General features: G+C 38.5%; 1 protein-coding gene across 3 annotated transcripts in view; it reads left to right on the top strand.

Annotated features, from left to right (window-relative positions):
- The window catches only part of LOC140464885 (dnaJ homolog subfamily C member 13), a 136,259-nt gene that overhangs the window by 25,790 nt on the left and 82,755 nt on the right, over positions 1-27,714 (top strand). For all 3 annotated transcript variants that reach the window (XM_072560459.1, XM_072560457.1, XM_072560458.1), the window contains exons 4-16: positions 1,176-1,325; positions 4,352-4,393; positions 5,668-5,868; positions 8,121-8,327; positions 8,499-8,594; positions 14,562-14,653; positions 18,884-19,050; positions 19,465-19,544; positions 19,634-19,803; positions 20,862-20,961; positions 22,908-23,015; positions 26,558-26,713; positions 27,501-27,557. In XM_072560459.1, the coding sequence (XP_072416560.1) occupies positions 1,176-1,325; positions 4,352-4,393; positions 5,668-5,868; positions 8,121-8,327; positions 8,499-8,594; positions 14,562-14,653; positions 18,884-19,050; positions 19,465-19,544; positions 19,634-19,803; positions 20,862-20,961; positions 22,908-23,015; positions 26,558-26,713; positions 27,501-27,557 (1,626 nt within the window). The remainder of the gene's footprint in view (positions 1-1,175; positions 1,326-4,351; positions 4,394-5,667; positions 5,869-8,120; positions 8,328-8,498; positions 8,595-14,561; positions 14,654-18,883; positions 19,051-19,464; positions 19,545-19,633; positions 19,804-20,861; positions 20,962-22,907; positions 23,016-26,557; positions 26,714-27,500; positions 27,558-27,714) is intronic.

Here is a 27,714-nt window from a genome sequence, read left to right on the forward strand (position 1 = left end):
AAACATTCCTACTGGATTATTTTTACTCTAAATTCTGTGTCCTATAACCTTGTTAGACTAGCTACCTGATGATGGAACAGCGCTCTGAAAGCTTGTACTTCCAAATAAACCTGTTGAACTATAACCTGGTGTTGTCTGATTTTTAACTTTGTCCACCTCGGTCCAGCACCAGCTTCTCCACGTTCTGGATTATTGTCCTTAAGCATAAGTTTATAAGTTGCCTGAAATAAGTGTTCATCTATTGACGAGTCGGTCTTTAAAAATGATAAATTAGTCTTGACAATTTACTTGTGTATAATTCTGGCTGTACTTGGAGCGTTTACTGGAGTATTCAGATACATTAGAATTCTCGAGCTTGGTCTTCCAGGCTTTTTGGGCTGCCTCAAATTCCAATATCCTTTCTAAGTCTTTCTAGTTATTTGCATAATAATTTAATACTTCTCCAATCTCTGTTTATCGTTCCACACTGATTGATTATGGTGGAAGGACATGAGAATTCAGATATACTCCCCTAAATTAACGCTCTTGGAATTTTCAGATCAGTGGTGTTTTTTCAGGAAGGTGCCTGATTGTAGCTGCTTTGTAACTTTTTATCATCCAATGATAGTACTGACTTGTAAGCTAAAAGAAAATGCTGTGGATGCTGGAAATTTAAAATAAACACTCTGTTGGAGAACCTCAGCAGGTCTGGCAGCACCTGTGGAATGAAAAACAGAATTCTCATGGAATCCAGTATGTCACACTTCTTCAGGACTCCATGTTAATTCTGGTTCTCTGTTCACTAATGCTCTAAGACCTGTTTAGGTTCTCCAGCACTCTGTTATTTTGTCTAGTATTTCTTTTAATTCCCATTGCCTAAATAAAACTTGGTGAAACTGCATTTATCCAAAATACAACAAACCTTTTATTTTCATTCTTCAACTGAAGCTCACTCAACAAACCAAAATTGAAAAACTAAAATCAAATAATCCTTTCCTTACAAATCACTTAATTCCAATGGAAACCCAACAGCAACTGAACTTGTATTTACGAATGCAAGTTCTTTTAAGGTTGATACATTTAACATCACAGATACAAAAGATAACGGCAGCTTCAACATATAGCCTTAAAGTATATCATTCAACTCCGATCTAAACTTTAAATGTTTTATTCCAGTAAATTCTTTTTCCTTTTAGTGGCCTTATGGTGACATTTGCAGCATTGGCCCTGTGGGGAGAGGACAAGGAACAGAATTCACTTTAACCTTTCGCAAAGGAAGTGGGAAAAAATCTGAAACCCTAAAATTTTCTACTGAACATAGAACAGAGTTGCTAACAGAGGCACTGGTAAGTTGTTCTTGAGCTTCAAAACTGTTTTAAAAATGTTGGAGAGAGACATGTTGCTGAAGCATTTTGTCTTTTGCTTGTAAGCACAAGTGCAAGGATGCCAAATTTCAAATGATCTGTCACTTTTTAACAAATGAATAAAATGTTTTGATTGGCAGCGGACTCAATTGAAGATAGTGGGGAGCTATAGATTGTAAAGTTCCTGTGTATTTTAAGAACAATATCCCAGGTACAGGATGTATACTGCTTTTGGCCAACAGAAGTGAGCCATGTTGCAAACTTGACTGCATTGAATTGATATTAGTGAAGACATTTGTGTACTTAGAATTAGTCAGCAAGCTTCTTTTTTTTATGCTGGTGTGGACTGGTTGAGTATGATCCATATGCTCACTATTGGGTACAACTAGAGGACCATGCTGTTTGATTCAATCCGATTGTTGTGGTGTATGGTCTATATACCTGACATTGCAGCCATTCTGAGATTTGTCCACTGTTGCTCGTTTGGAGAGCTGATGCTGATACAAATAGTCCCTTTCTGCACTAACAATTGTGACATTATCATCTTACCCATTCTTCCTGTTGACCTCATTTTGGTTTTTTTTGAGTATTCCTGTGGCTGTGCCTGTAATAATTATGATTTTGCTGAGGTAACTTGAGGGCAAAATTAGAGTGGGCAGGTAACTTTTACATTTTTGCAATGTGCTAAATAGAAAAGGTTGGTCCTCTGTGTTATTTCAGAATTAACCCATGACTGACAAAATGGAGCAATGGATTCAGACTAATAAAAGTGCAGTTCACAGCTTGTGTAACTTGTGAAATGCTTCTTGTAACCAATGAGAAGTTTAGTGTAGGAAACATTTTTCTCGACTGAATTTCATTAGTAACTAACTGGCAGTGCATTCATTTTGATTATTGTGAGGACAAATCTGTCGCAGTTTTCTCAGTGCTTGACGTGGGAATTAACCCCAGCCCCACTCTTGGTGGAAGTTTTAAAAGGCGTGTTGGTCAAAGAAGGTAGTTTAGATAATTTTGTACCTGTAGCAATTGGGAGAAGAGGCTGTCTTGCTGGTTTCATTTGGGATCAGTGCATCCATTTAAAACTTTTAGCTAGTCTTTCTGGATAGATTCCCACCTGGGTCATGGTGCAAAGCCTGTTACAAACCTTAGGCCTCTAATCTCAAACCACTGTCTTTTGTGTAGAAGAACAGGGGATTGCTTTATTGCATATCAATAGAAAAATCTCAAACGTGTGACTCAGCCAGAAGTATGCAGCAACCTCTGGCCTTTTGCTTGCATTTTAAAATGTCTGAATAGTTTTTTTTAATAATCTGGCTTGGTTTGTAGATTTTTAAACTCTTATTTGTTCATGGGATAAGGGCTTTACTGGCTGTCAACATATATTGCCCTAATGCCTAACTGAAGACAGCTAACCGCATTGCTGTGTACCTGGAGTCACATGTAAACCAGACCAGGTCGGATTGGCAGTTTCCTTCTCTAAAGGACATTAGTGAACCAGATGGTATTTTCTGACTATCAACGATGGTTTTGTTGTCGTCATTAAACTCTTGATTACAGATTTTTATTGAATTTAAATTTTACCATCTGCCCGATTCAAACTCTGGTCCCCAGAACAATGTATGGCTCTCTGAATTAGCAGTCTTGGGATAATGCCAATAGACCTCCCTGTGGCTTTTTACTTAAGAGTTATAGAAGTGTTTCTCAACTGTAAGAGTTCTACAGTTTGTTTCATGTAATTATTAGGAAATGTGATTTTGCTTATTGCACATGTTCCCACATAACACATGCCTAAATGACTGATATTCTAAGTGATGCTGGAGTAAGTATTAGACAGGGTATTGGGTAGTGAGCTCCTAAGTTAGTGGCAATATTGATTTGGGAACCCTTTGATATTATCTGGAGGCAGAGCAGCTCCTCCCTCAAGAGTGCACCTTGAGCACAACTTATACAATATTGAATTTTGAATCAGTCAACTTGATTTGACCGCGTATGCACTAATGTGCAATGATAGTCAGTTCACACAGGTTTCAAGTTCGTTATTATCAAACTTTTATTGCCTAACTGAAGTTTCTTTGGAAATGAGCCCCAGTTAATATCACACTGTTTCATGATGTTCTACTTCTAAAATAAGGAAAACAGGCAGCATATCGGCACAGGAGTAGGCTGTTTGAGCTTTTGAATCTGCTCTGCCATTCTGCTTTTGCCCCCATACTGTTTGATCCCCCTCAGTCCCAAGGGCTATATCTAACTCTTTGAACCCATTTAATATTTTGGCCTTAATCATTTTTACTATTTGTGAAAGAGAATTCTGTTGCCGAGAATTCTACAGGAGAAACTATTGTATCCACTTCTAAGAAATTGGAGAATATTTGCACGTGGTATCTATGTTTTCGCAGTAAAATTAAATACAAAAGACAGGCTTGCAGTCCCATGTCATTGTCGTACAAAAGTGGCTAGAATGTCAGCAATTATTTCCTCAATGTCTTAACGTTTCATGATTTGCTCTTGGTCCATAAATGTACACCTGTAGGAGAGGTCACCGGATTAGTGATCAGGAGTAGGAATGCTTTGTTCTTTAACTTTGCCATGAAACATGCTAAAGCCAATTTCCAAATCCAGCCACTGGTTAGCTAATTTGGCACAGACCAAAGGTCACACTTGGGACAAAAATAAAATGCTGCAGATGCTCAATCAGAAATAAAAACAGACAACGCTGCAGTATTCAAATCTGGCTGATCAATGAAGAGGAAAATAAGGTTAATTTTTCAGATTGACCATACTTCATAGACCTGAAATGTTCATTCTCTTTCTCCCAACACTAACATTGCCAGATCTGCTGTGAAACTTGGGAACTGTCTTGTTGGTCACATGGTAAAATTAAATAATGGAATGTAAATGCTAACTATGGAATGACATGTTGATGCAGATATTTTATTTAATGATGAAAAGTAATTATGTTCTACAGTTTCTTTTGCAAAATAACTTATGCCTTCATTTTCATCATGCAGCGCTTCAGAACAGAGTTTTCAGAGGGGAAAATCACTGGAAAGGTCAGTTGCTATCCATGTTCTTTCAGCACTTTTAACCTGCTATGAATATAACGGAGTGTCATTGTAAAATACCATGGCCATGATGGTAGCATCCCTTCAAGTTATGGTTCTTGTTTCTGAAAATCCCAGGTTATCGGATCTTTCCTCTGATTAAACCAAATATAAACTTAACCATATCTGTAAAATTTAAACTGGGTTCTGAAGTTGTATTCTACTCCATGTAAACTTTTTTTAACAGATGCAACTGAGTTTCTCCAACGCTTTCTACGCATGGTTAAATTTAGTTAGTTTAGTTTTACTTATTTTGTGGATGACCTTGTGCAAAGACTAACAATGAAACGATTTAAAATGCTTTGCCAAGTTTACACCATAGAAGCACAAAACACTGCAAATACACCATAGCTCTATTAGCATTTAAATTGACTTAACTGCCTTAAAAGTGATCTCCTTCCTCTGTTGCCATGTGTATCTCTCTTCTCCATAACCCCTCCTATCTTCAACATTTTTCGTCTTGCACGGTACACTGATGTCACTTTTGCTTGGGGAAATGCAGCATATTGCAAGTCCTCTTTCACTTTGTCTGGACCTTAGTCTAGTTCAAGCTGGCAAGGTTAGGTCTTTTGTATTGATGATTAGTTGCTTACAAATTGTTAGTTGGATTCTGAGCAAGTAAAACTAAATACATGTACAAAATAGAAATGTTACTGGTGTGTTATCTGTGTTCTGAAGCTGCACAACTGCTCTGAGCATATACTGTTACACCTTGTTTACACAAATTTTAATCTTACTACATTGTGTCTTGCATAACAATAGCCTATATGCAATGGTTTGTTTTTGGGTAGGCCTAAATGGAGAGAGTCGGACTCTTGATTGCTGAAGAGCCCTTCCTGGACCTGTATTGTATTCTTGTATTTATGTAGGTTTGTTGGATCAGTGTGTAAGCTATGTAACCATTAACCAGATCGCAAATCAAAACAAATTCCAATTTATTGCACAAATTTCTTTCTCAATACAATTATAAGTGACTATTCTAAGAGTTTCATGTCTGCTTTCCATAACTGAAGTCAATTTAACAATTTCCTGGTAGACAATCCTGGTTTTTAGGTGCTTAATTTATGAAAGTGCAAATCCAGCATTCACCATTTTAAATCTATAGTTTGCAATTTTGTTCTTTTGGAGTTGAGGTTTGACTTCGAACATGTGATCTGTTTCCTGTCAGAATCTGTTACCTAAAACTAGTTCTGCTTAGATTTATCTTATCCTTTTCTCTCTAGCGCTATAACTGTTATAAGCATCATTGGACTGATACTAGAAAGTCAGTGGTCCTTGAAGTTACACCTGGTGGGATAGATCAGATTGATCCTACGACTAATCGCATTCTCTGTTCATATGACTACAAAAACATTGAAGGCTTTGCGGAACTGTCTGATTATCAGGGAGGATTTTGTATAATTCATGGAGGATTTAGTCGATTGGTAAGTATTTCCTTTTTGATTTTCAATAGGGTGTTTCCTTTCTTGCATTTGCTTATTATATTTTTGGAGAAATGATTAATGTTGAAGCATAATTTTCAGGAAACTTAATGTAGGAAATGTAAACTTGACACATCCAGAATGTTGTTAATTAGAATTTGAGAATCTCCTGTTAAATTTTCAAACTGATTTCTACTGCAATCTCAAATCCTCCTCACCCTGTCGCCTGAATTAATTCTATCCTCTCTTCACCTGTGTCTTCCCTTTTAAATGTGCTTGCAGTATCAGCCACCCTTTTGTTTTTTTAATTTTTGCCATCTCTTGTAACCTCTCCACATCCAATATCAAATCAGGCCATATCTAATCCTCTTTCACCTTCCCTCTAGTGTCTCACCCAGAAAGTATCCTTTTTCCCCAGAGTTAGTTATGTTCACATTATCAGTTTTTGTTCTAGTCGCCAATAAACTCAATCACCTAATGGTGCTTCCATCTTTTGCCTTTTGACCTCTTTTTTTTAATATATTTTAATTTCACCTGTCCTGGTTGTATCAATTGATATTACTGTCTCCATGCCTTTGAATCTAAAGGGCTTTTACTTATTCATGATAGTGGACAATTGGTTTTTGCCATTCTTTGTCAGATCTGGCTGGGACATACAAAGATCTCCATTTTTTTTTTATTGTAGAACTGCTCGCTACTCTAGATAATCTTGAAATCCAGTTATCATCCCTGCCTTTTCTTCCATACTAACCACTGCCATCCCCTTCTGTATACCAGGTGCAAATAGCTTGTGAACTTAATGATTGTGATTGTCCCTTCAACTGCCTCTGCTGCCTTTCTCCCTTTACTTGTTACCTATTTCACCAAACCAATGTTCCCCAAGCAATATTGTCCTGCTTCTAAATTATTGCATTTCTCTAGTATTCTCACGTCTCCCCTTGTGCCTTGGGTTTAGTTTGTCCATGAACTCCATGATGTTGAGGAGCCGTTGTTGGATTGGTTTAAAAATTCTCTCAACACCAACTTGTAGTCTGACAGGTTTATTTGAAGGTACAAGCTTTCAGAGCACAACTCCTTCAGGTAGCTAGTGGGGCAAAATTATAGGACTCAGGATTTATAGTAAAAGATCAAAGTGTCATACAACTGATGCAGTGTTTGATCAAACTAGATTGTTGGTAAGTCTTTAATCAGAATGGGGATATAAGTTTTGATTTTTTTCCAATATGTAAATCCTCTAACTACTTTCGAGTCTCGGTCCTGAGATAACTTGAGATTTTTATCAATTTTTTAAAAACTGACACCTCCGCTCAGAGGTTGCATTAAAGGTGTGAGGTTAGAGTCTGTCTGTATCCCAACCTTGAGTCAGACTGGTTCTATTTCCAAAGCAGAAATTTATAAAATATTGCATGGATAGACTGCCTATAGATTGTGTGCTTTTTGAACAAAATAGAACATATTTGCAAATGTAAGTTCACCCCATAGAGGTGTATGTGTGAGAGAGAGTGTGTATGCATGCTTTATAGCTACCTGATGAATAAACAGTGCTTGTACTTTAAAATAAACCTGTTGGACTATAACCTGGTGTTGTCATTTATAACCATAAAGTCCATGGAATTTGGGGCAGCATGGTGGCTCAGTGGTCAGCACTACTGCCCCTCAATGCCAGTGACCTGGTTTGATTCCAGCTTTTGGTGATGGGTGGAGTTTGAACATGCTCCCCATGTCTGTGTGGGTTTCATCTGGGTGCTGCAGTTTCTTCCCACAGTCCAAAGATGTGCAGGTTAGACTGATTCACCGTGCAATGTTCAGGGGTAGGGTAAGGGCCTCAAATTTAAAACGCACATCCATGAATGGTCTTGACCTCCTTTGCGTTTTGTAACTTCAAACCCTGGAGTCCTTCACTTTTTTGTCTTTTTTTTTCTAATTGCTTTTACTTTACCATTGGTGGCTGAGGCTTTAGCTTTCTAGGCTGAAAATAGAGTTCCCTCCCTAAATTTAACAGGCTCTGTACTTTTTTTTAAAAACGTTGCTCTTTAGAGCATCCCTTTGACCAAACCATTTGATTACCTTTCCTTTCTTAACTTCTATAGTTTGATGTCTTGTCTAAACTAAACACTTAGGAAGCATCTTGGGATGTTTTTGTCAATTTTAAGGGGGTAATAATTTTAAAGTTGCACCCCTTGCACGAGGGCTGAGATTGCATTCGCAGTACAATTGATTCCTTCTTAGTTGGTCTTTCCTTTTTGAAATTCCAGCATCTCTTTGCATCTGAACAAAAAGACGACATCATCAAAAGTGCAATTGATCATGCAGGCAACTTTATTGGTATCTCACTGCGCATCCGGAAAGAAACATTTGAGTTTGATTTTTATCAGAATCACCGCTTTGGCAAATATAGCAATGACGAATCTATTACATCGCTAGCTGAATTCGTTGTGCAAAAAATTGCAAGTAGGCATCAGGTGAGTTAATTTAAAGGTGTCCGGTTGAGGGGTGGTTACTAAGTATTAAGGTTTTGAAAAGTTGATTTGTAACTGCCGAAGAAATGTCGTCAACTTGGGTAGTTGGACTTAATAATATTTTTGCACACATGGGAAATGTTATTGTTTAATTTCTGTCTAAACTTTTTCCAGGATCCAGTAAAGCGAGTATTAGCACTTACAGAAACTTGTTTAGTGGAGCGTGATCCAGCCACATACAATATTGTAACCCTCAAGCCTTTGGGAGAGGTTTGTATCATTTTTGATTTATGTGTTAATTGATATCTTTTCCCTTTTTTTTTAAGGTGGTTGAACAGGGAAATGACTCGAGTGCATGTCTTTTTCCAGCTATGAGGTGATAAAATGTAATGCATCTCACTGTTTAATTTTTGTGAGCTGGTATAGGAATTTCCGAGAAGTCTGGTATTATTACACACCCAATCTGTGCTGCTTAATTGCTTCATTGTCAAACCCAAGTCATTTCACTTGCTTTAGCTGATCTGTTGACAGCTCTCTAATTGAAATTAACTGGCAATCATTGTGCAGATGAAATAAATGAAGCTTGATATTCAAATGATTAATAGGCAAGATAGAAAAAAATGTTATTTTTAAAGGTCTCTTTAATATTTCCATGGAATGTGAGCATTGTCGAAGGCCAGCATTTGTTGTTCATTACTAATTGACCATGAGAAATTGGTGGTGAGCCCCTGCCATGACCAACCGCAGTCTGAGAGAGTTAGGTACATCTATGGCCCTGAGAGAGAAGGGATTTCCTAATTTTGATCCTGGGGGCTTTGATGAAAATGTGTTTTTTTTTTGAAAAGTCTGCATAGTGTGTGACTTTGGAGAGGAACCTATAGGTCATGTTCTCAGTATTTTCTGCTCTTGTCCTTTTTAGATGGTACAAGAAGTGTTTGGAATATGCTGTCAGGAGTTGTGTTGAGGATCTGCTGTGGGTTTTTAAAGTGGAACTTGCATTGCTGCCACTGTTTCTTTTATGGAAGAGGGAATGAAAGCTGGTAATAATGGATGGGATGCCATTCAAGTGAGCTGCTTTGCCTGGGTGGTGTCAACAAACAACTTGTCCCCTTCCAGCAACTGTACAATTTAATAAAATTGTTCCTAATCTGATTGTAACTTCCAACCAAGCATTTATCCAGTTCCCCTTAAAAATTCAAATACTCTGCTTCCACCATCTTTTGACAATGCTCCAAATGAATTACAATCCTCAAAACTTTGTATTATTTGTCTTAACTTGGAGACCTCTTGTTTTTGAGCGGTGACCCCATTCTATAGGGGAAGAGGAAAATTCATCCATGCAACCTGTCAAACTCCCTTAGACCTTGTGTACCAATCAAGCCACCTGCAGTGGATACAAGCCTAGCTTATTCAACTATTCCTTGAGGACAACCTACCCATTCCATGTATTAGTCTAGTCCATTCTCTCTTTGCTTCCAATGAGTTTATATCCTTCCTTCAATAAGGTGACCAATGCTATATATTTACTCTAGATATGGTCTCACCAGTTAACTGTAAGTGAAGTAAATGTCTTTGCATTCAGTTCCCTAACGATAAGCAATAACATGCTACTAACTTTCTGATTTATTTGCTATATATGCATACTAACTTTTTTGATTCCATCTGACCATTTAGCTAATGTTTATCTCTTTGCTAAAGTGGAAAATTTCACATTTTTTCTTCATTACACTCCTTTTGCGAGAACTTTGCCCACTCAAACTATCCATCCAAGTAGTTTGGTGCAGAATTTGATTATTGCATTTTGTTGAAGCCTGTGTTCTAACAGATCCATATAGTTTTAAATTTGACTTTATATTTCTATTTTAGCTTCAGAAGGGAAAGACTTGGTTTTGAGTTCCAACGCTGGTGTTGCTGTAATTAATATTGATGTATAATGAGGCAGACTGGGGTAGCGATGATAATGTGATGGAATTCACCTTTGTAATTTGGGAGGGAGAGGCTTGAATCCGGTGTAACAGTATTGCAGTCATGTCAAAGTAACTAAGACATGAGGGAGGAGCTGGCCAGAGTTGATTGGAAGGGGAGCCTGGTGGGAAAGACAGTGAACCAGAAATGGCAAGAGTTTCTGGAGATAGTTTGGGAGGCACAGTAGGAAGAAGGTACATATTAAGAGGATGAGGCAACCAGGGCTGACAAGAAGTCAGGGACAGCGTAAAATAAAAAAGCATATAATGTGGTGAAGATTAGTGGGATGTCCAGATGATTGAGGTGATTTTATTTTTTTAAAAAGCAACAGATAACTAACAAAGCAGTAAGCGGGAAGATGATGAAATATGAGAGTAAGTTAGCTTGTAATGCAAGATTGCAAGAGGTTTTCTTTGTCTAAATGGTAAAAGTGAGCATTGGACTGTTGGAAAATGAAGTTGGAGAAGTAGTAATAGGGAACAAAGAAATGGCAGGGGAACTGAATTGATACTTTGCATCAGTTTTCAGTGGAAGATACCAGCAGCATATCAGAACTTAGGGTCAGGGCCAGAGATGAGTGTAGAGGCCATCACTATGGAGAAGCTGCTGGAGAAGCTCTAAGGTCTGAAGGCGGCAAAGTCGCCCAAATCAGATTGACTAGACCCCAGAGTTCTGAAGGAGATAGAGGAACTTGGTAAGATATCTTTCAGGAATCACTGGAGCTAGGGAAGGTCCCAGAAGACTGGAAAATGGCTAATGTTAACACTCCTTTTTAAGAAGGGAGAGGGGCAGAAGGCAGGAAACTAAGTGGTTAGCCTGTCCTCCTCCATTAGTAAGATTTTAGAGTACATTTTAAGGGTGAGATTGTACAATACTTGGTTGTGCAAATTCGGCTGAGTCAGTATGGCTTTGTCGTTGGGAGGTTATGCCTAACAATCTTAGAATTCTTTTAAAGTGGTTACGAGTCAGTTAGATGGAGAGCAAGTGGACGTGATCCATTTGGATTTACAGAAGCTATTTGACAAGTTCCTGGAAGAGGAGGCTGTTAAATAAGACAAGAGCCCATGGTGTTGGGGGCAAGGTATAGGCATAAATAGCGGATTGGCTGACTGGCAGAAAGTAGAGTGGGGGATAAAAGGGTCTTTTTCAGATGGAAGCTGATGACTAGTGGAGTTCTGCAGAGATCTGTGTTGGGACCTCAGTTATGCACGTAGCACGTTAACAATCTGAATGAAGTAACTGTGTGAGGGCATTGTTGCCAAGTTTGCAGATGATGCAAAAATAGGTGGACGGACAGGTAGTTTTGATGGAGTGGGGAGGCTGCAGAATGACCTAGACATGGGAGAGTGGGCAAAGATGTGGCAGATGGAATACAATGTGGAAAATGTGAAGATATGCAACTTGGAAGGAGGAATAGAAGTGCAGATTCATTTTGAAATGTGGAAAGGCGTTGCAAATTTGAAGCTCAAAACGACTTGAGTTCTAGTTCAGGATTCTCAAGGTTAACATGCAGGTTAATTTGGCAATTAGGAAGATAAATGCTTTCATTTTAAAAGTAGAGTGGGGGGTGCTTAAAAGTACAGCAGGTCAGGCAGCACCTGAGGAGCAGGGGAATCTACGTTTCAGACAAAAGCCCTTCAACAGGAATTCCTGATGAAGGGCTTTTTGCCTGAAACATTGGTTTTGCTGCTTGATTTACTGTGCTTTTCTAGCACCACACTCAACTCTGACCTCCAGCATCTGTAGTCCTCATTTTCTTCATTCATTTTAGGAGTGCTAGAGTACAAGAGCAGAGATGTACTGCTGAGGCTGTATCTGGCTCTGGTCAGACTGCGTTTGGAATATTGAGCAGTTTTGGGCCCCATATCTATGGAATGGTGTCCAGAGGAGGTTTACTAGAATGATCCTTGGATGAAGGACTGGCCATATGAGCAATTGAGGGCCCTGGGTCTGTAGTCAAGAGCTTTTAGGAGAATGAGTGGGTGATCTGATTGAAATAGTCAGAATACTGAGGCTTGGATAAAGTGAACATTTTGAGAAGATCCTTCCACTGGTAGGAGAGACCAGGACCTGAAACACCACCTCAATGTCAGGATGACCTTTTTTTTTAGAACTGAGATGAGGAATTTCTCCAGCCAGAGGGTGAATCTGTGGCACTTACTGCCACAGAAGGCTGTAGATGCCAAGTCATTGACTGTATTTAAGACAGTGAGAAGTTCTTGATTGGCAAAGGGTTATGGGGAAAAGGCAGGAGAATGGGGTTGAGAAACTCTCATTTACTATCGAATGATGGAGCAAACTTGATGGGCTGAATAACTCAATTCTGCTGCTATAACTTATGATCTTATTGGGACATTTTGAAACATTTACACGTATTTGAGCCTTTTATTAGTTGCTTGTGGTGAATGTTCATGGTTTAAAAACCAAAGGGTAGAACAAGGGGGGGAAAAAAAATTCTGCTCTTGCCAAGGTTTCCTATAACAGACCGAATCAGTTTCCTATTTTGAATTGGAATAAATTCAGTTCATCTTCAGTTATTGTAAGCTGGGACTTGCAACTGGTGAGTCAGCCACATTGTCACTTGTAAACCAGTGGAAACATCTGGAGAAAGGTTACTGAAAAGCAAAAATCTGATCAGCATCTGAATCATAAGGTTAATCTCAACAGAATGCCACTGAACTGGTTCAACATTTTCCTCTGCCCATAAACTCTTTCTTTGTCTGACTGTGTAAAAGGGGGTGTTTATAAGAGTATTAAAGCTTGTAGTGTTATAAGCTGATGGTTTACAACTCTTTCCCTGTGGTTGGAGTCTAATTACTTGTAATAATTCTGGAATACAGAATTCTGCTCCTTGCTTTCCATTAATGTGGTCCTCAAAATCAGGTAAATTAGGGAAATGTGTAAACTTATTTTAAAATCTTTTAACTTTGTGACAATCCCAGCTTTAGTGGGGCTTGATTTCCACCGCACTAACCCAGTAAGGAGGATTTTGCATGGTTAACAAGACTGGGTGTGCTGTTGTTTCCAGTATCTGGACTGTTTCATCCGTTATTGATCTTTTATGGCAGAGTGATATCTTTGAGTGGCTCCCTTGTCTATTTCAGAAGGTAGTTAAGAGTCAATTGCTTTGTTCTGTAATTGGAGTCACAGGTAGGTCGCACTTGCTAAGCATGACTGAGTCCTTCCCTAAAGGATGTTAGATGGCTTTTTATGTCTATCAACAATAGTCTTCTGACCACTAATATGGAGACCAGCTTTTAATTTCAGATTATTGAGTTCTGATTCCATGTCCTCAACATTTGTCTGGGCCTTTGGATTACTAGTCCAATGACACTATCACTTGACAATTGATTTAAGCACTAATTGAAAAATTTTGTTTTTAAAAAGTATTGACAATGGTGTTTCAAATGCATTACCTTTTTGAAGTAACATGTTAGCGAGTTTTGAGAAGATTTGTAGCTGAGGTTGATGTTCCAGATGTAGATTTGTTCGCTGTAGAAAGTTCGATTTTAGACACTTCGTCACCATACGTGGTAGCATCTTCAGTGAGTCTCTGAATGAAACATTGGTATAGCCCACTTTCTGTTTATAAATAGAAAGCAGGCTATACCACCAGTGCTGCATCTGGGGGCTTATTGAAGATGTTGGGCGAAAGTGAGGACTGCAGATGCTGGAGATCAGAGACAAGATTAGTGTGTTGCTGGAAAAGCACAGCAGATCAGGCAGCATCCGAGGAGCAGGAAAATTGATGTTTTGGGCGCAAACCTGATGACGGACTCCTGCCGGAAATATCGAATTTTTTTTTCTTCTTTTTTTTTCTTTCCTGCTCATGCTACCTGACCTGCTGTGCTTTTCCAGCAACACACTCTAATCTTGTCACTGAAGATACCTTGAATGGTGACAAAATGTCTGAAAACAAACTTTCCAGCTGAGCAGGCAAACCTACATCCAACAGGTCGGTCTTAAGCAATTAGATACCTTAACCCTTTTTAGCTCTCAAATCTCCAACTTGAGCATGAAGAAAATTCAATCTATTACTTAGATGAATTTACGTTACACTCTTGCATTGCAAATGTATCAAAATCTGGCCTTCAGCTTAATTTGAAAGATTCTCTATAATGGTATCCATCTTTAATTGGAATTATCTTGTCTATGGTTTATAGATTTTTGTTTGCATTTAAAAAAAACATTTCTGATGTTTGCTGATTTGTTTCCCTGTGTTAGTGAAACTTTGAGTCTGTTGAGCTCTGTTAATGTTTTCTTCCCCTGCAGATATTTGCTCTAGTGCTTGATTCTGACAATCCTCAACGGTTTACTATTGAATACATCAAAGGGCAGGTTTACAAGTACTCATCCACTGAAAGGTACGAGGTTCTCTCTACCCTATTGTATTTGCTTTACATTGGGTGCAAAGAGGAGCATGTCTGGTTTTTAATTCCTGAAGAAATTTGCACAATGTTGATGTGATTCATTTTCTGAATGTTTTAACTTATAAACTGAACTCCATGTAATTGTAGTCCTTTGCGCCAACACAGTTATAAGTTTTCAGTTCTTGAGGCAAAATGTCTTGCATGTAAATATGGACTTTAGTTTTCAGAAACACGCTCATTCGCAGTGACAAGGCAGAAACTGAGAGGCTGTGTCTGTGCTCTTGCTGAAAGTGCTATCAGTTAGTTGTACCTTCTGCTGTTTCTCCATAACCCTGGAAATCGCCTTTTTACAGTAGTGCTTTGACTTTTCTTTTTGGTGGTTGCTATTGAATCTGCAAGAAGTTGCAAAGGATCATTGATCATTTGAGTTGGCAAAATTAATAGATGGCGTTCAGTGTGTGGACCTGTACAATGATCTATTTCTGACATAGAATAGCTCAGTTGTGGATCAGCAAAGAGTTTGGGATTTCAACTGCATAAATCACTTAAACTAGAAGGCAAATCTAAAATATAAAGTTAATGGAAAGTTGACTTTTATTTCAAAGAGATAGAAATCTGTTATGTAATGTCAGACAAGTTCTCGTTATATCTCTTTTTTTTGTTTTTGAGTATCATATTCTGGTCTGGATACCGAACCTTAATGATGCACGATAAATCCTGTCAAACCACAAATTCGCCTATCTGTGCCAAAATTAAGTAACAAAATTCGACATCCCCAGGCAAAAATCACACATTGGCTATTTTTAACAAGCTCTGTACTTAAAAATTTCATCACTCATGATGGTTCTCAAGGAAGGGGGTACAGGACAAATTACCAGAATGAAGTTGGTGTTAAATAGTTAAGATAAGTTGCATAATCTAGACTTGTATTCCTGATTTGAGGAGTGATCGAATTAGATATTTTAAAATAATCCAAATGATTTGGAGTAGATAGAAATAATTTTCTTTTGCGTGGAGGTGTAATCTAGAAGACCCCTGAAATTAGACCTAGACCGTTCAGTAATCCTATCCAGTAGCCCTCCTTCATACAAAAGGTATTGAAATTCTGGAACACTCGTAAAACTAAGTTCAATTAAAAATGTCAAACTGACATATTTATTTTTCACAAAGGTGGTGAAAGTTGCAAAACAAATGCAGATAGAAGGAATTGAGATATCGGTCAGCTATCACTGATCAGTGGAAAAGGCTGAGCTGCTGTTTGGCCTACTTCAGTTCCAGTGTACTTTCAGGAAGTGCATTCCAGGTCAAACTTCTCATCCTGTCCCCATGTCACCAGCCAACCAAAAAACAATACTGCCCATTATTTTCAATCTGTACCTTCTGTTCCTGACCTTGCGACCAGAGGAAAGCTTCTCATTATCTAGTTTGTTTAAAGAAAAAAACTCAATGTAATAGATTTTAAGTTTGATTTACATTTCCTCCTTGACCTTTTTTCCAAGTTGAATCTTCCAATTTCTCTGATCACCACACTTGTAAAATGCTTTGTCCCTGATGCTGTTTGGTAAATGTCTTCCAACCTCGTGCTGAGAATTGTGGTCAGCACTCTAGTTTAGCCAGTGATTTATAAATATGTGCCAAACCTTTTGGTTTTGCACTCTGAAACTATTCAGAGTTTGTAAATAAAGGCACAAGCTGCCTTTTACTTACTCAGTTTGCTGACTTTATGGGTTTGTGTGTATGAATTCTCAGGTTCTCTGTCTTCCTACACTCCTAAAATTTTACCACTTAAACTGTGTCCTTATTTCTTCCTTCCTCTGAATTTCTTCTGCCAGCTGTTTGCCTTTCTGTAGTCTGTTGCTAATTTCTGACTAGTTTCTACATTTTGCAAACTTGTTACAAAGCAAGTTTTCAAAACCCAGTTCATTGTGTCAAAGGGCAGATATTTTTCAACTTTAAATATAGCTGCTTGTACATACTTCTCCCTGTAGTTCCCAAGTTTGTTACAGTGCAGCACTATTTTTTGCATGACAGCACATTTGGGGCTATAAAATGTTTGCCTCTAGTCTGATTTAGCTTCCCCAGTCTTCCTTGTATGTTACAGCTGCACCACCTTCTCATTCTGAAGTGGAAGCAGATCTTTCAAGTAAAGTTGTCTTTTTTTTTAACTGACTTGATTGGCAAATCATTAAAGGTACACTACCTGTCTTAATCATTTGTGCACTGGAGGCAATTTTATTAGTGAAAAATGAATTATAGAAAAATGGTTATGGGGAAAAGGTAAAAATGTTCAGGTTCCTCATGCCATTTTAAAGTGAAGACCTACATTGGGGAGAAAAAGTTTAGGTCTTCAGTTATCAGATTAACACTATGCTTAAAAGGTTGAAATAATCATTGTGGATTTACCAGGTCAACTTTTAACTTCATAGCATCATGTAAGATCAATACCTAGGCTTGTGTTACTGGCATGTTTATGCATGATTTATCCAACATTAAAATCCATGTTATTTATCATGGCTTTTTCTATATAAAAACATGGATAATTGCTCAGGACTTATACTATAATATACAGAACAACCTCAGTTATCCGAGCGTCAATTATCCGAATTTCAGATTATCCGAGCAAGTTCTCAAGGTCCCGTAAAGGTGTTATCTGTTATCCCAACAATCAATCAGTTGTCTAAACACCATATTCTTCATTTGTCTCGTTCAGATAATCAACATTGTTCTGTAAATCTAAACTTCTGTTCCGTCCTTCCGTGTCAATGTTATAGGAGGAGTGTAATTTCTTTAAATTGCAAGTCAAAAAAGGCTTAGATAAGAAAATGTATTCCTTTTTTTTGTCTTTTGAGGAATGATTTCCAAACTTCGGAGATGCAAAAGACTCTTGCTTCACTTGTTCTGTCTCTCATGCTTGTTCTCCTGCTCATCCAAGCCCCCCCCCCCCCCCCCCCCCCCAGCCCAGCCGTCAACCTTTTAAAACCAAAAGCTGCAGCAACTTTTTGCTGACATGTTTCCTTCCACAAGTGATAAGTTGGACTTTGTAAATTTTAAGTTACCAACCAAAGGACTTGATCTTTGAGTTGAATTTTTTTAAAAAAGCTAAACTGTCATCAGGAAATGGTATGGACTATGTGTGGAGCTGGATGAAGTTAATTATAAGATTGATTGAAGATCATTGTATGAAACTAAGGAATTGACACTTTGGGTTCAACTGAGACTGAAACACCAGAATGGTTTAAAAGTTTCATTATTGACATCAATTCACTTAAATATCCCAGATACAGAAGCTACTTTACCTTATCTCTGGAGTGTAATTCTATTAGCTCAATATGTTGGTCAGTGTCTGGCAATAAGGAAACAAGTTTTCATCATCAATCCACTTGTTTGCTCAGAATCATTGTAACCCGTGCATTCAGCTTTTTCAAACTCTCCTGAAGCCTGGTGGTTGATCGGCCTATTAATAATGACGTTTTCTTTCAATTGCCTTCTCATGGTTTCAGTTAGCAGTTAGTGTTGTGGTGTTAACGTTGTTAGCTTGTTGCTTGCAGACAGTGACCTCTGAAAATGCAGCATTTATCTGTTTGCAGTAATAGGAACCATGCTGCTGTTTGAACTTAATCAAATTTAACAATTTCCTTTTGCTCCTCTCGCACTGTTTCCCAGTGTTGCTTAGTGGATTGTTAATCTCAAGTTAGCCTGTTTGCAGTTTCATTGCATATGGGTTGTCATTCATCTGTTCATACTTTAATCAGATTTGTGTTTTTTTTAAACCAAGTATTTAAATTTAATCTGCTAACCTAAGGGTTTCAATTTAATTTCTTTCTTCTGCCAGTTTTCTGATGAATTTCACCTCCATTAGTTCCTGTTTCACAGGAAACACTGTTTCAAGGTGCCTTCAAAAATCCCCATTCGGAGAATGCAAAATCCTTTGGTATTCATGATATAATTTATTCATTGCTCACCTTACATAAATTAGAGGTTCATATATCCGAATGGTTTGAAACCATAGTAATGTTCAGGACTAGATGAGACTGTTGCTGTTTGGTTGCCTTTTTTTTTGAGACTCTAGGTTGACCTCTATTAAGGACTATTAAGGAACTTGGTAAAATGTAAATAAGGAATTTGAATAACTGTGAAATATATGGTGGTAGGCATACATTTTTATAACTAAAATTTTGTCTCCAATGCTTCAATATTGAACAACTTTATCTTTCCTTTACTTAGAGACTCCTTAATGGCTAGCTTGCTAGATGGAGTGAGAGCTTCTGGGAACAGAGATGTGTGTGTCAGAATGATACCGACCCAGAAAGGGCAGAGATGGGGGCTGCTGAGTATGCCAGTGGATGAAGAAGTAGAAAGTCTACATCTTCGGTTTCTAAATGCTCCTCCAAGTAAGTGCATTTGATTTATCAAACCAGCAAGATTGGTCTTGGTGCATCTTTGCTGGTAACATCCATTACTTTGAATGGCAGGCTATTGCGTTGTAGTTTTACTGCACTTCACTTTTAGCTTTGTGCAGTGAGTTATAGTTGTCCCATAATAGCACTAACACATGCATAAATATTTTAATGTTTTTCTTTGAATGCACTTTAGAGTCTTGCACCATGAAGTTGTGTTTTGGCTTTTGAGAAGATGTTTGCACATTTCGCTTTGAAACGTCTGTCAGTCACTTCACAAACTCTCTCAGCATGAACAGTTATTAAAATATATTTTTAGTTTTAAAGATAACTTTGCAATTCATGCAGTGAGCATTTTGGTGAATTATTCAGTTATTGTACTCAAGTTTCTTTAATGTTGCATTTCAGATGGCAGTTTTTCAGATGCGGTGTTTAGGTTTAATGCAAACATCTCATACAGTGGCGTTCTGCATGCAGTGACTCAAGACGTAAGAGCAATTTTCCTTCAAAGTCTTGTGAGTTTTTCAAATGTTTTGCATGGCGTGGAACTTTAAAGACAATTGCCTATTTTCTGCAGGGCCTTTTTTCTGAGAACAAAGAGAAACTCATTAATAATGCGATCACAGCATTACTGTCTCAAGAAGGTGATCAAACTGCTAATAATGCAGAATTGGAGAGCCAGTTTCAGGCTGTGAGACGGCTGGTTGCCTCAAAGGCTGGTTTTCAAGCGTTTACAAAACTTCCTAAGTAAGTAATCTACCTTATTATGTCATAAGGTCTTCTGGCTTGCAGGTGACCAGGAACTGGGAAGCTCTCAAGTTTTAAAAGTTGTCTTGAAGGTTTTCTGTATGCAACATGTACAGATTTTGTCTGTGTAACCCAAACATTAAAATAGCCATAAATCTGCTATGGTGAATGAGTCAACAGTTATAGGTACTGAATGGCTTAGGTCAGGTACAGAGTAGGTGTGACACATCTGTAAATCCTGAACATGAATTTGGTTGGCATGTTTGCAAGTGTAGATGGCTGTCGATACTATGGCAATGTAATAAGTATTTCACTGCTGTTATTCTCTGCAATGACTACAGTTTGATTTTCTTTCTGTTCGTGCATGTTATCAATACCTGCGACTGGAAGTACAGTTCTTTTTTTTAGTCTTGTGCTGCTTCTAGATTATTTCACCTGTTACACATTGCCATGTCCCTTTCTGTCAATGAATGAAGGCTTAATACAAACAGACCCAGCTTTTAACTCGCACTATTTGACCAGTGTGACAATGTATAATGTTTTTATAAGGAACTCATGCAGCAGAAGCCTCCATGATTGACAGAGGTATTGTCATGACTAAGGTGGAGATGAGGGGAAAACTCTGTGGAGTCAACCTAGTAAAGTCAATAGGCAACTTGTATATAATATTATATACAAGTTGCCTATTGTTGGTTATTGTTGAGAGAACATACTATTTCAGGAAGCTTCACAGTAACATTATGACTAAGAGCTAAGGTCTTGCAGCCACCACTATAAAAATTAGTGCAGTCTTAGTGCTAATGCATTATGATGCAGTTTGTGATTAGTGATGAAACAAGGGCACTTACTTAATCTTCCCCTCAACTTCTGAGTATAATGATCTCTATGGCAAGAACTTTGATTAGTTAATGTGCAGTTGATAAATTTCAATACAATTTCAGCTGATTTATGCTGGCAGTATTGTTTGGTTTGCAGATATTTTGAGCCATGGTGTTTCCTGTAGATTTTGTCACTGTTTGTAACGTGTGACTTTTCCCCCTTTTTTTTTTAACATTCAGATTTCGAGAGAGGCTTGGTGTGAAAACAGTAAAGGCTTTAAAAAGAAACCATGATGGTGTTACGCATGCTGCCATTGATATGTTGTGTGCTCTGATGTGTGTAAGTGTTGTTAATTTTTATTCTGATCCCCTCTAACCCAACGATACTTGAAAAATAATCAAAATGTCTCTATTTTCTGTGCAAATAGTGGTCGAATAACCCTACCATTTTCCCAATTTATTGCAGTTTAAGCAGTCATAGAAACTTGCAGTAGAGAAAGTGGCTGTTCAGCCTAACAGGCCTGAGCTGGCTCTTTGAAACAGTTTTTCTATTAGTACTGCTTCTTGCTTTCCCAGAAAATTCCTACTTTTAAAGTATTTATTCAGTTTCCTTGCTTCTCCCACCCTGTTGGGTAGAATGTTTCTAGATCATAAGTTGCTATGTGTATATTTTTAAAATAAGTCTTCCCGAGGTAGCTTTTTGCTGTTGGGCTTGGATCTGATTAGATTTTAGATTGGATTCCCCAATGTGGAAATAGGCCTTTCGGCCCAGCAAGTCTGTACCGACTCTCCAAAGAGTAACCCACCTAGACCCATTTCCCTCCGACTAATACACCTAACACTATGGGCAATTTAGCCTTTCCAGTTCACCTGACCTGCATATCTTTGGATTATGGGAGGAACTGGAGCACCCGGAGGAAACCCACGCAGACATGGGAAGAATGTGCAAACTCCACACAGGCAGTCACCTGAGGCTGGAATCTAACCTGGTTTCCTAGCGCTGTGAGGCAGCAGTGCTAACCACTGAGCCACCGTGCCATTCTGTGTGCTCTGTATGTTGACCTCATTGCCAGAGAGAGAGTTTCTTCCTGTCTATCTGCTGTAACAAAAAACTGAACACCTCTGTTGTTTAAAATAAAGTTTAATTGAGTAATCGCAGCTTCTCTTTCTTTATACGACTGGAATTCTTCATCTCTGCAACTAGGAAGTAAATTGGGGGTGGAAGGAGGAAGATAGAGAATAGTGACTTTATAGTGAATACTATAAAGTTCTAGATCTGTTTCAAATCTGTCAACTTTACCCCTCTCCCATCTTTTGTTATCACCTTGTTCTGACATTTAAAATTTCTACTACTTGCTCTTTGTTTCCCAATGTACTGAGGGGACAGTCACCATCACAATTAAAGATAGAACAGCTCTTATGTACCATGTTGCCTTCTATGAGGAAAATCTTGCAGAGTGTGTTGGATGATATACCCCTTCCCCATACATCGATGAGGCAGCATCCAGGGAGCAGGAGGATCAATTTTTGGGCATTAGCCTTCAGGTGTGTGGACTGGGGTAAAAAGGGGTTAGAGTGCAATATGGGGTGGGTGGTGGGATGGTAGCTGGAAAGATGATTGGTATATGCGGGTGGGAGGTGATGGTGATAGGTCGGAGCAAGATGGACTTACCTGTCCATCGTCCTTTCCACCTAGCCGCTCCACCGTCCCCTCCAACCTGTCACTATCCCCCACAACCCCACCTGCATCTAACAATAGCCTTCCTAGTTATCTAGCCCCCAACCCCGACCCTCCAATTTATCTCTCAGCACCCTCCTGACATTCCTGATGAAGGGCCTGTGCCTGAAATATTGACTCTCCTGTTCCTCTGAGCTGCCTCAGCTGCTGTGCTTTTCAAGTGCCATGCCTTTTGACTCTGATCTCTGGGATCTGCAGTCCTCGCTTTCTCTTGGTTTGTGACAAGTAGATGCATTTAAGAAATTACTTTGAGGTGATTTAAATTGATATTTTGCACAAAGACTGAAATCTCCTGAACTTTATCTGGAAATCTTGTGTCTCTGCATTCATGAATGTGTACAGTTCTAATTGGTTTTCTTTAGGAGATTCAAAACATATGCCTGCCTCCCAATTTATTGTGTGTGTGTGTCCCATACCTTTAAAGATTCTTAGATTTATTGCCATCAGTGCTTTAATTTATTAATCGTGCATGTCTTGGGATAGTATAACTTTGAAGTTCATTAGTTTTTTTGAAATGTTAATGACTTGTTTAATTTTGTTGAATTTAGCCTATGCATGATGACTATGATTTGAGACAAGAGCAGCTGAACAAAGCATCACTTCTCTCTTCAAAGAAGTTTTTAGAAAATTTACTTGATAAATTCAATGCCCATGTGGTAAGTCTGTTTTATATTATGTGGTGAAGCTTCATAATTTTTGGTATTTATCTTGTTACATTATGCTACCATGTTTTAGAACTACAAACAAATGTCATATGCCATTAATGAAAAAAAAGTTGAACTGCAAAGGCTGTTCAGAATGCCAGAGAATTCCTAGAGGCCTGGCACTCCAACCACAATGCCATAAACAAACACAGATCTAGATACCATCTATCAACTCCTCAGAAAACGAACAGGAAGTGACATCACCACAAACCCCAGGAACCCCATCCAGGACAAACATATAAATAAAGAGCAGGAGACAACAGCGTCACTTCACTTGGAGGTCGCCACTGATGTTACCTAGCCAGGTAACGAAACGTCTGGATATCAAACCTACAGCTCAGCGAGCAAACCTACACCCTGAAGCTGTTCAGAATGCCATATCCAATATTCTCATTAATACAAATTGTATAATAGTACACATTTAAGTTTTGGTGACCTTATGGATTCATGCTTTTGTTTGTTTACATGCAGAAACACATCTTATTCTTTCTAATTCAATCGTGCATGGCCCAATGGATGATTGGATGAATAGATAGGAGTCCACAAACTGTCAAAACCCTTCTGTGGAGGAAATCCAGCTCTAGTATTCCCAAGTGATCAATAATGTGAAAGTTTAATTAAGCCACTGGTGGTTTTGCCCAGTTCTACCCAATTGTCTAACTTGGGTTAACAGAATGCACACCAGGTTCTTTCTTTAACAATTAAAAGACCTGTCTCTGCAAAATTGCCCTGAATGCACATGTGCAGTCACCAGCGCTATTCTGTCTAGAGTTCTTACTCCTTGCTTAAACAAGATAACATTATATACAATTGTGTGTTTCAGTAACTTTTAAAACTGCAAATACCTTCTTAAACAATTCCCTTGGTTTAAAACAGGATCTCTTCTCATTTTGCCTTCAGTCCAGTTTTACTCAGTGGTTGACATGTTTGAGCAAAAACAAATCTGTTGAGACTTAAATACGATTAAAAAAATATTGGACCCTGGAAAGGGAGACCTCTTCTACACATGGCAATATTTTTGTGGGATCACTGTTTTTGGAAAATCTCTCATTTTCATGCCTAGCTTTCTACAACAATATGCTTTGTAAGCCTGATCCTATTCGAGAACAGTAGATAAAACGTGAGGAGCCTGCCATTTGGGCACCAGGATTCCCAAGTCACTGCTTGTTGTTGGGTAGCATCATAAATCATGCAAATGATGCTCAAATACAATGCCAATGAGAAATACCATGGGTTATTGGCTCAGTGTTACTTTAAAGCAGTTTCACTTTAGATCAGTTCAGAAGAGTATTTGCATGCATTCTCTCGCTCTCTCCCTCTCTTTCTCTTTCTCTCTCCCCCCCCCCCCCTCCCTCCCCCCCCCTCTCCCCCTCTCTCTCGTTAACAATACCTAACTTGGACGAAAGCCATGACACAGGAAGTGGTGTGATTGAATAGCTATGAGAAGGTCTTCAGACAAGGAGATGGCACTGAGAGATAGAGGAAAACTTTTAGTGAAAGAAAAATGTCTGTAAAGAGCAGGTGGTCATGTTGAAAATAATCTTCTAATAAAACTCACATAAAATTTAATAGTTTGCACTGGGTGTGTTGACCCCTGGCAAATCCTTGCGCAACATTCACCTGATATGTACATGTGTGTGCACACATGTAACTGGTAGTGTTCTCCTTGTAATTGTGATGGTTGACATTTTTTCTTCACTGGTTTTAAGGTGACACACTGGATGTTGAAACTTTTGAAATCAGTTTTACTTTTGATTCTGCTTTCAAGTAGTATGGTGGGTGAAAATGGCTGAATGGAAAACATGTGGCCTTTATTTTCATTTAAGGCTCTGGCTCATAAGTGTCATCTCGCGTTATTGACAATAAGTCTCTTCTCAAATGTAGGAGGAAAATGGGGCTTATGCAGTGGTGGTGGGGGGGTGATACTTTAACGTGGATAGAGGATTGATTAACAGGAGGAAGCAGACAGTGGGTGTGAATGTATTATCAAATATACTTTCAAGTTAGCAGGCAGTGACTGGTCGAGTGCCAAAAGATTCTGTGCTGAGGCCTCAGTTATTTGTAATCTACATTATTCTGTCTCCGTCCAAGTAATGAATATAACCCTTATTGTTGGTGATTTAAAACCTAGGTGGAAAAGTAAGCTGTGGGCAGGGCACAGTTTACAAATACATATAGACTGATTAAGTGAATGGGCAGCAGGATGGTCGATGGATTATAATGCCAGGAAATGTGCACTTATTCACTTTGGTCTTAAACTAGCCAAAACAGAATTTTATTTTTAAAGGATGTGAAACTTGAGTGTTCAAGACACTTGTGTGCTTTTGCAAGATGTGCTTTCCCAATTGCTTGCTGCATATGGCATGTTGTTGTATAAATGTTTTGGAGGACAGGAATAAAAGTCTTATTGCAATTGTACAAGGTTTTGGTGAGATCACATCTGGAGTATTACGTTCTGTTTTGGTCTCCACATTTCAGAAAAGATGCCTTGGAGGCAGTACAGAAAATAGTCACCAAGTTATTCCCTGAGATTGGGGTAGTCCTGTGATGAGAGAATGAGAAAATTGGGTTGACATTCTCTTGTCGTCATTAGAAGAATGAGGGGTGATCTGGAAACAAAGGAACTTGACAGGGTAGATGCTGTGAAATTGTTTCCATCTGTCATTGAATATTAAACATTGGCAATATGTCATAAGTGGCTGATCATTTAGGAATGGCATGAGGAAAATCTCTTCAATGGGAATCTTTAGAATTCTGAGGCACTCAGTATTAGGGAGTTGCTATTGCTGGTTGAACAAACTTCAAACTCTGGATAGATTTGGTGTCTCAGGAAATCCTAGGGATATGGAGAGTGGGCCATGTTCATATTGAAATGGTGGAGCAGACTCAATGGGCCATGTGATGTTTCTGCCTCTTCCTTGTCTAATCAATCCTCTGGTCGCATGTTCAAGTGGCTTTTTTCTGACTTGATGTTAAATGTTAGTGGCTGCTTTGGCACCTAAATGTCTACAGTCAAGCTTTTTTTTGAAGTGGAGTTCAGAATGAGGTCTGTCCCTTATTTTGTTCTGTTATTAGCCTATGAATATTTGGCCAAGTTTTGCACCCTTTCCTACCTGGATAGCTTAAGTTTGAATTTGGGATTTTCCTAGCTCGTTGTTTAAATCTACACTTAGCATGTTATTAATTATCTGTAACAAAAACGAATTGCTGGAGAATCTCAGCAGGTCCTGCAGCCATTGAAAGAGTTAATGTTGAGTCTAGTGACCCTTCAGAATGGATAACATTCAGGAAAGAGTGGGATCTATCTTGATGACGGTGGGGTGGGTGGGGGGGTGTGGGGGGAGAAAAGAGTGAGGGGACAAGTGGCGATGGAGCCCAAAGAAAAAGTTAAGTAAAGGGATAATTATCTGTGACCAAGCAGCTTTTTTTTTTGTTGCTAATCAGTAACGTCAGTCCATTACTGTGCTCATAATCTTCGATTCTTTTCTCTGCAGGATCATGGGACAGGGGCATTGGTGATTAGTTCTCTTCTGGATTTTCTTACCTTTGCCCTTTGTGCTCCATATAGTGAGACAACTGAAGGGCAGCAGTTTGATATGTTGTTAGAAATGGTAGCAGATGTTGGAAGAACTCTGTTCAAACTTTTCCAGGTATGTCTTTCCCTGTGTAAAGATTTCTTGTAAAAATTTAACTTTTGCAGCCTGAGAAAGGACTTGGATAGTCCAGTAGTTTGAAACATTTATTTTTCTATCGAGACATGCCGACTATCCATGTTGGTCTCAGCAGTCGACAAGTAACTAGAGTACTGCTGAGAAAGGAAGACCCCTTTTGTTGAATGCTTTTATTGTGTGTACTCATCAGGACACTTTGCAAGAAATACCAAAATAAATCCTCTAACTGGTACTTTCTCCATGGCAATGCTTTCGTCAATCAATCAGCATTCTCTTCTCATACTGTATGTGTTGTTCTCCCTTTAGTCTTCCTTGCAATTTGTCTTGACGATTGCAAAACTAAAAATCTTTTTTTTTAAAAAAGACTTCTCTCAAAAATATTCAAGATCCGTTCTAGCGAATGATTAAGCAGAATATAAAATATTAAAATGATCAAAACTGTAACATAATTCTACATGTATGGATGGAAGGAAACTCTAGCATGGACTGTTTGGCACCATCTCCGATGCTAATTCAACAAGAGCCACAAAGACCACGTTTTCTGTACAGAGAACTTTATGGTGTTGAAAATTGCTGATGGATGGAACTTTCTGCATGGGTTATTTTACACTCCCATCTGGACTTTAGAGCATGATTTCAGGCCTGACCTTTATTCTCGAATAAAATTAAATTGATATGTGTGTATCGCTAAATGTTTCTCATGAATTGCAGGACTCCTGCCTATGTTTAAAGGTGGTATTGAGTAAACTGTTTTCTTTTCATTTAGCATCCTTCCATGGCTATTGTGAAGGGCGCAGGATTAGTTATGAAAGCTATTATAGAAGTGAGTATTCCAATAAGATTATTGTATATAATACAAAATTACACTAAACCACCTCACTTCTGCCTTTCTCAACCTACCTATATCTAATTTGATTCATGACTTCTCAGATCATTAAATGAGCAGAAATTTCCAACAATTAAGAGTCCAACCGCTGACT

The sequence above is a fragment of the Chiloscyllium punctatum genome, chromosome 41, assembly GCF_047496795.1.
Source record: "Chiloscyllium punctatum isolate Juve2018m chromosome 41, sChiPun1.3, whole genome shotgun sequence".
Classification (NCBI taxonomy): domain Eukaryota; kingdom Metazoa; phylum Chordata; class Chondrichthyes; order Orectolobiformes; family Hemiscylliidae; genus Chiloscyllium; species Chiloscyllium punctatum.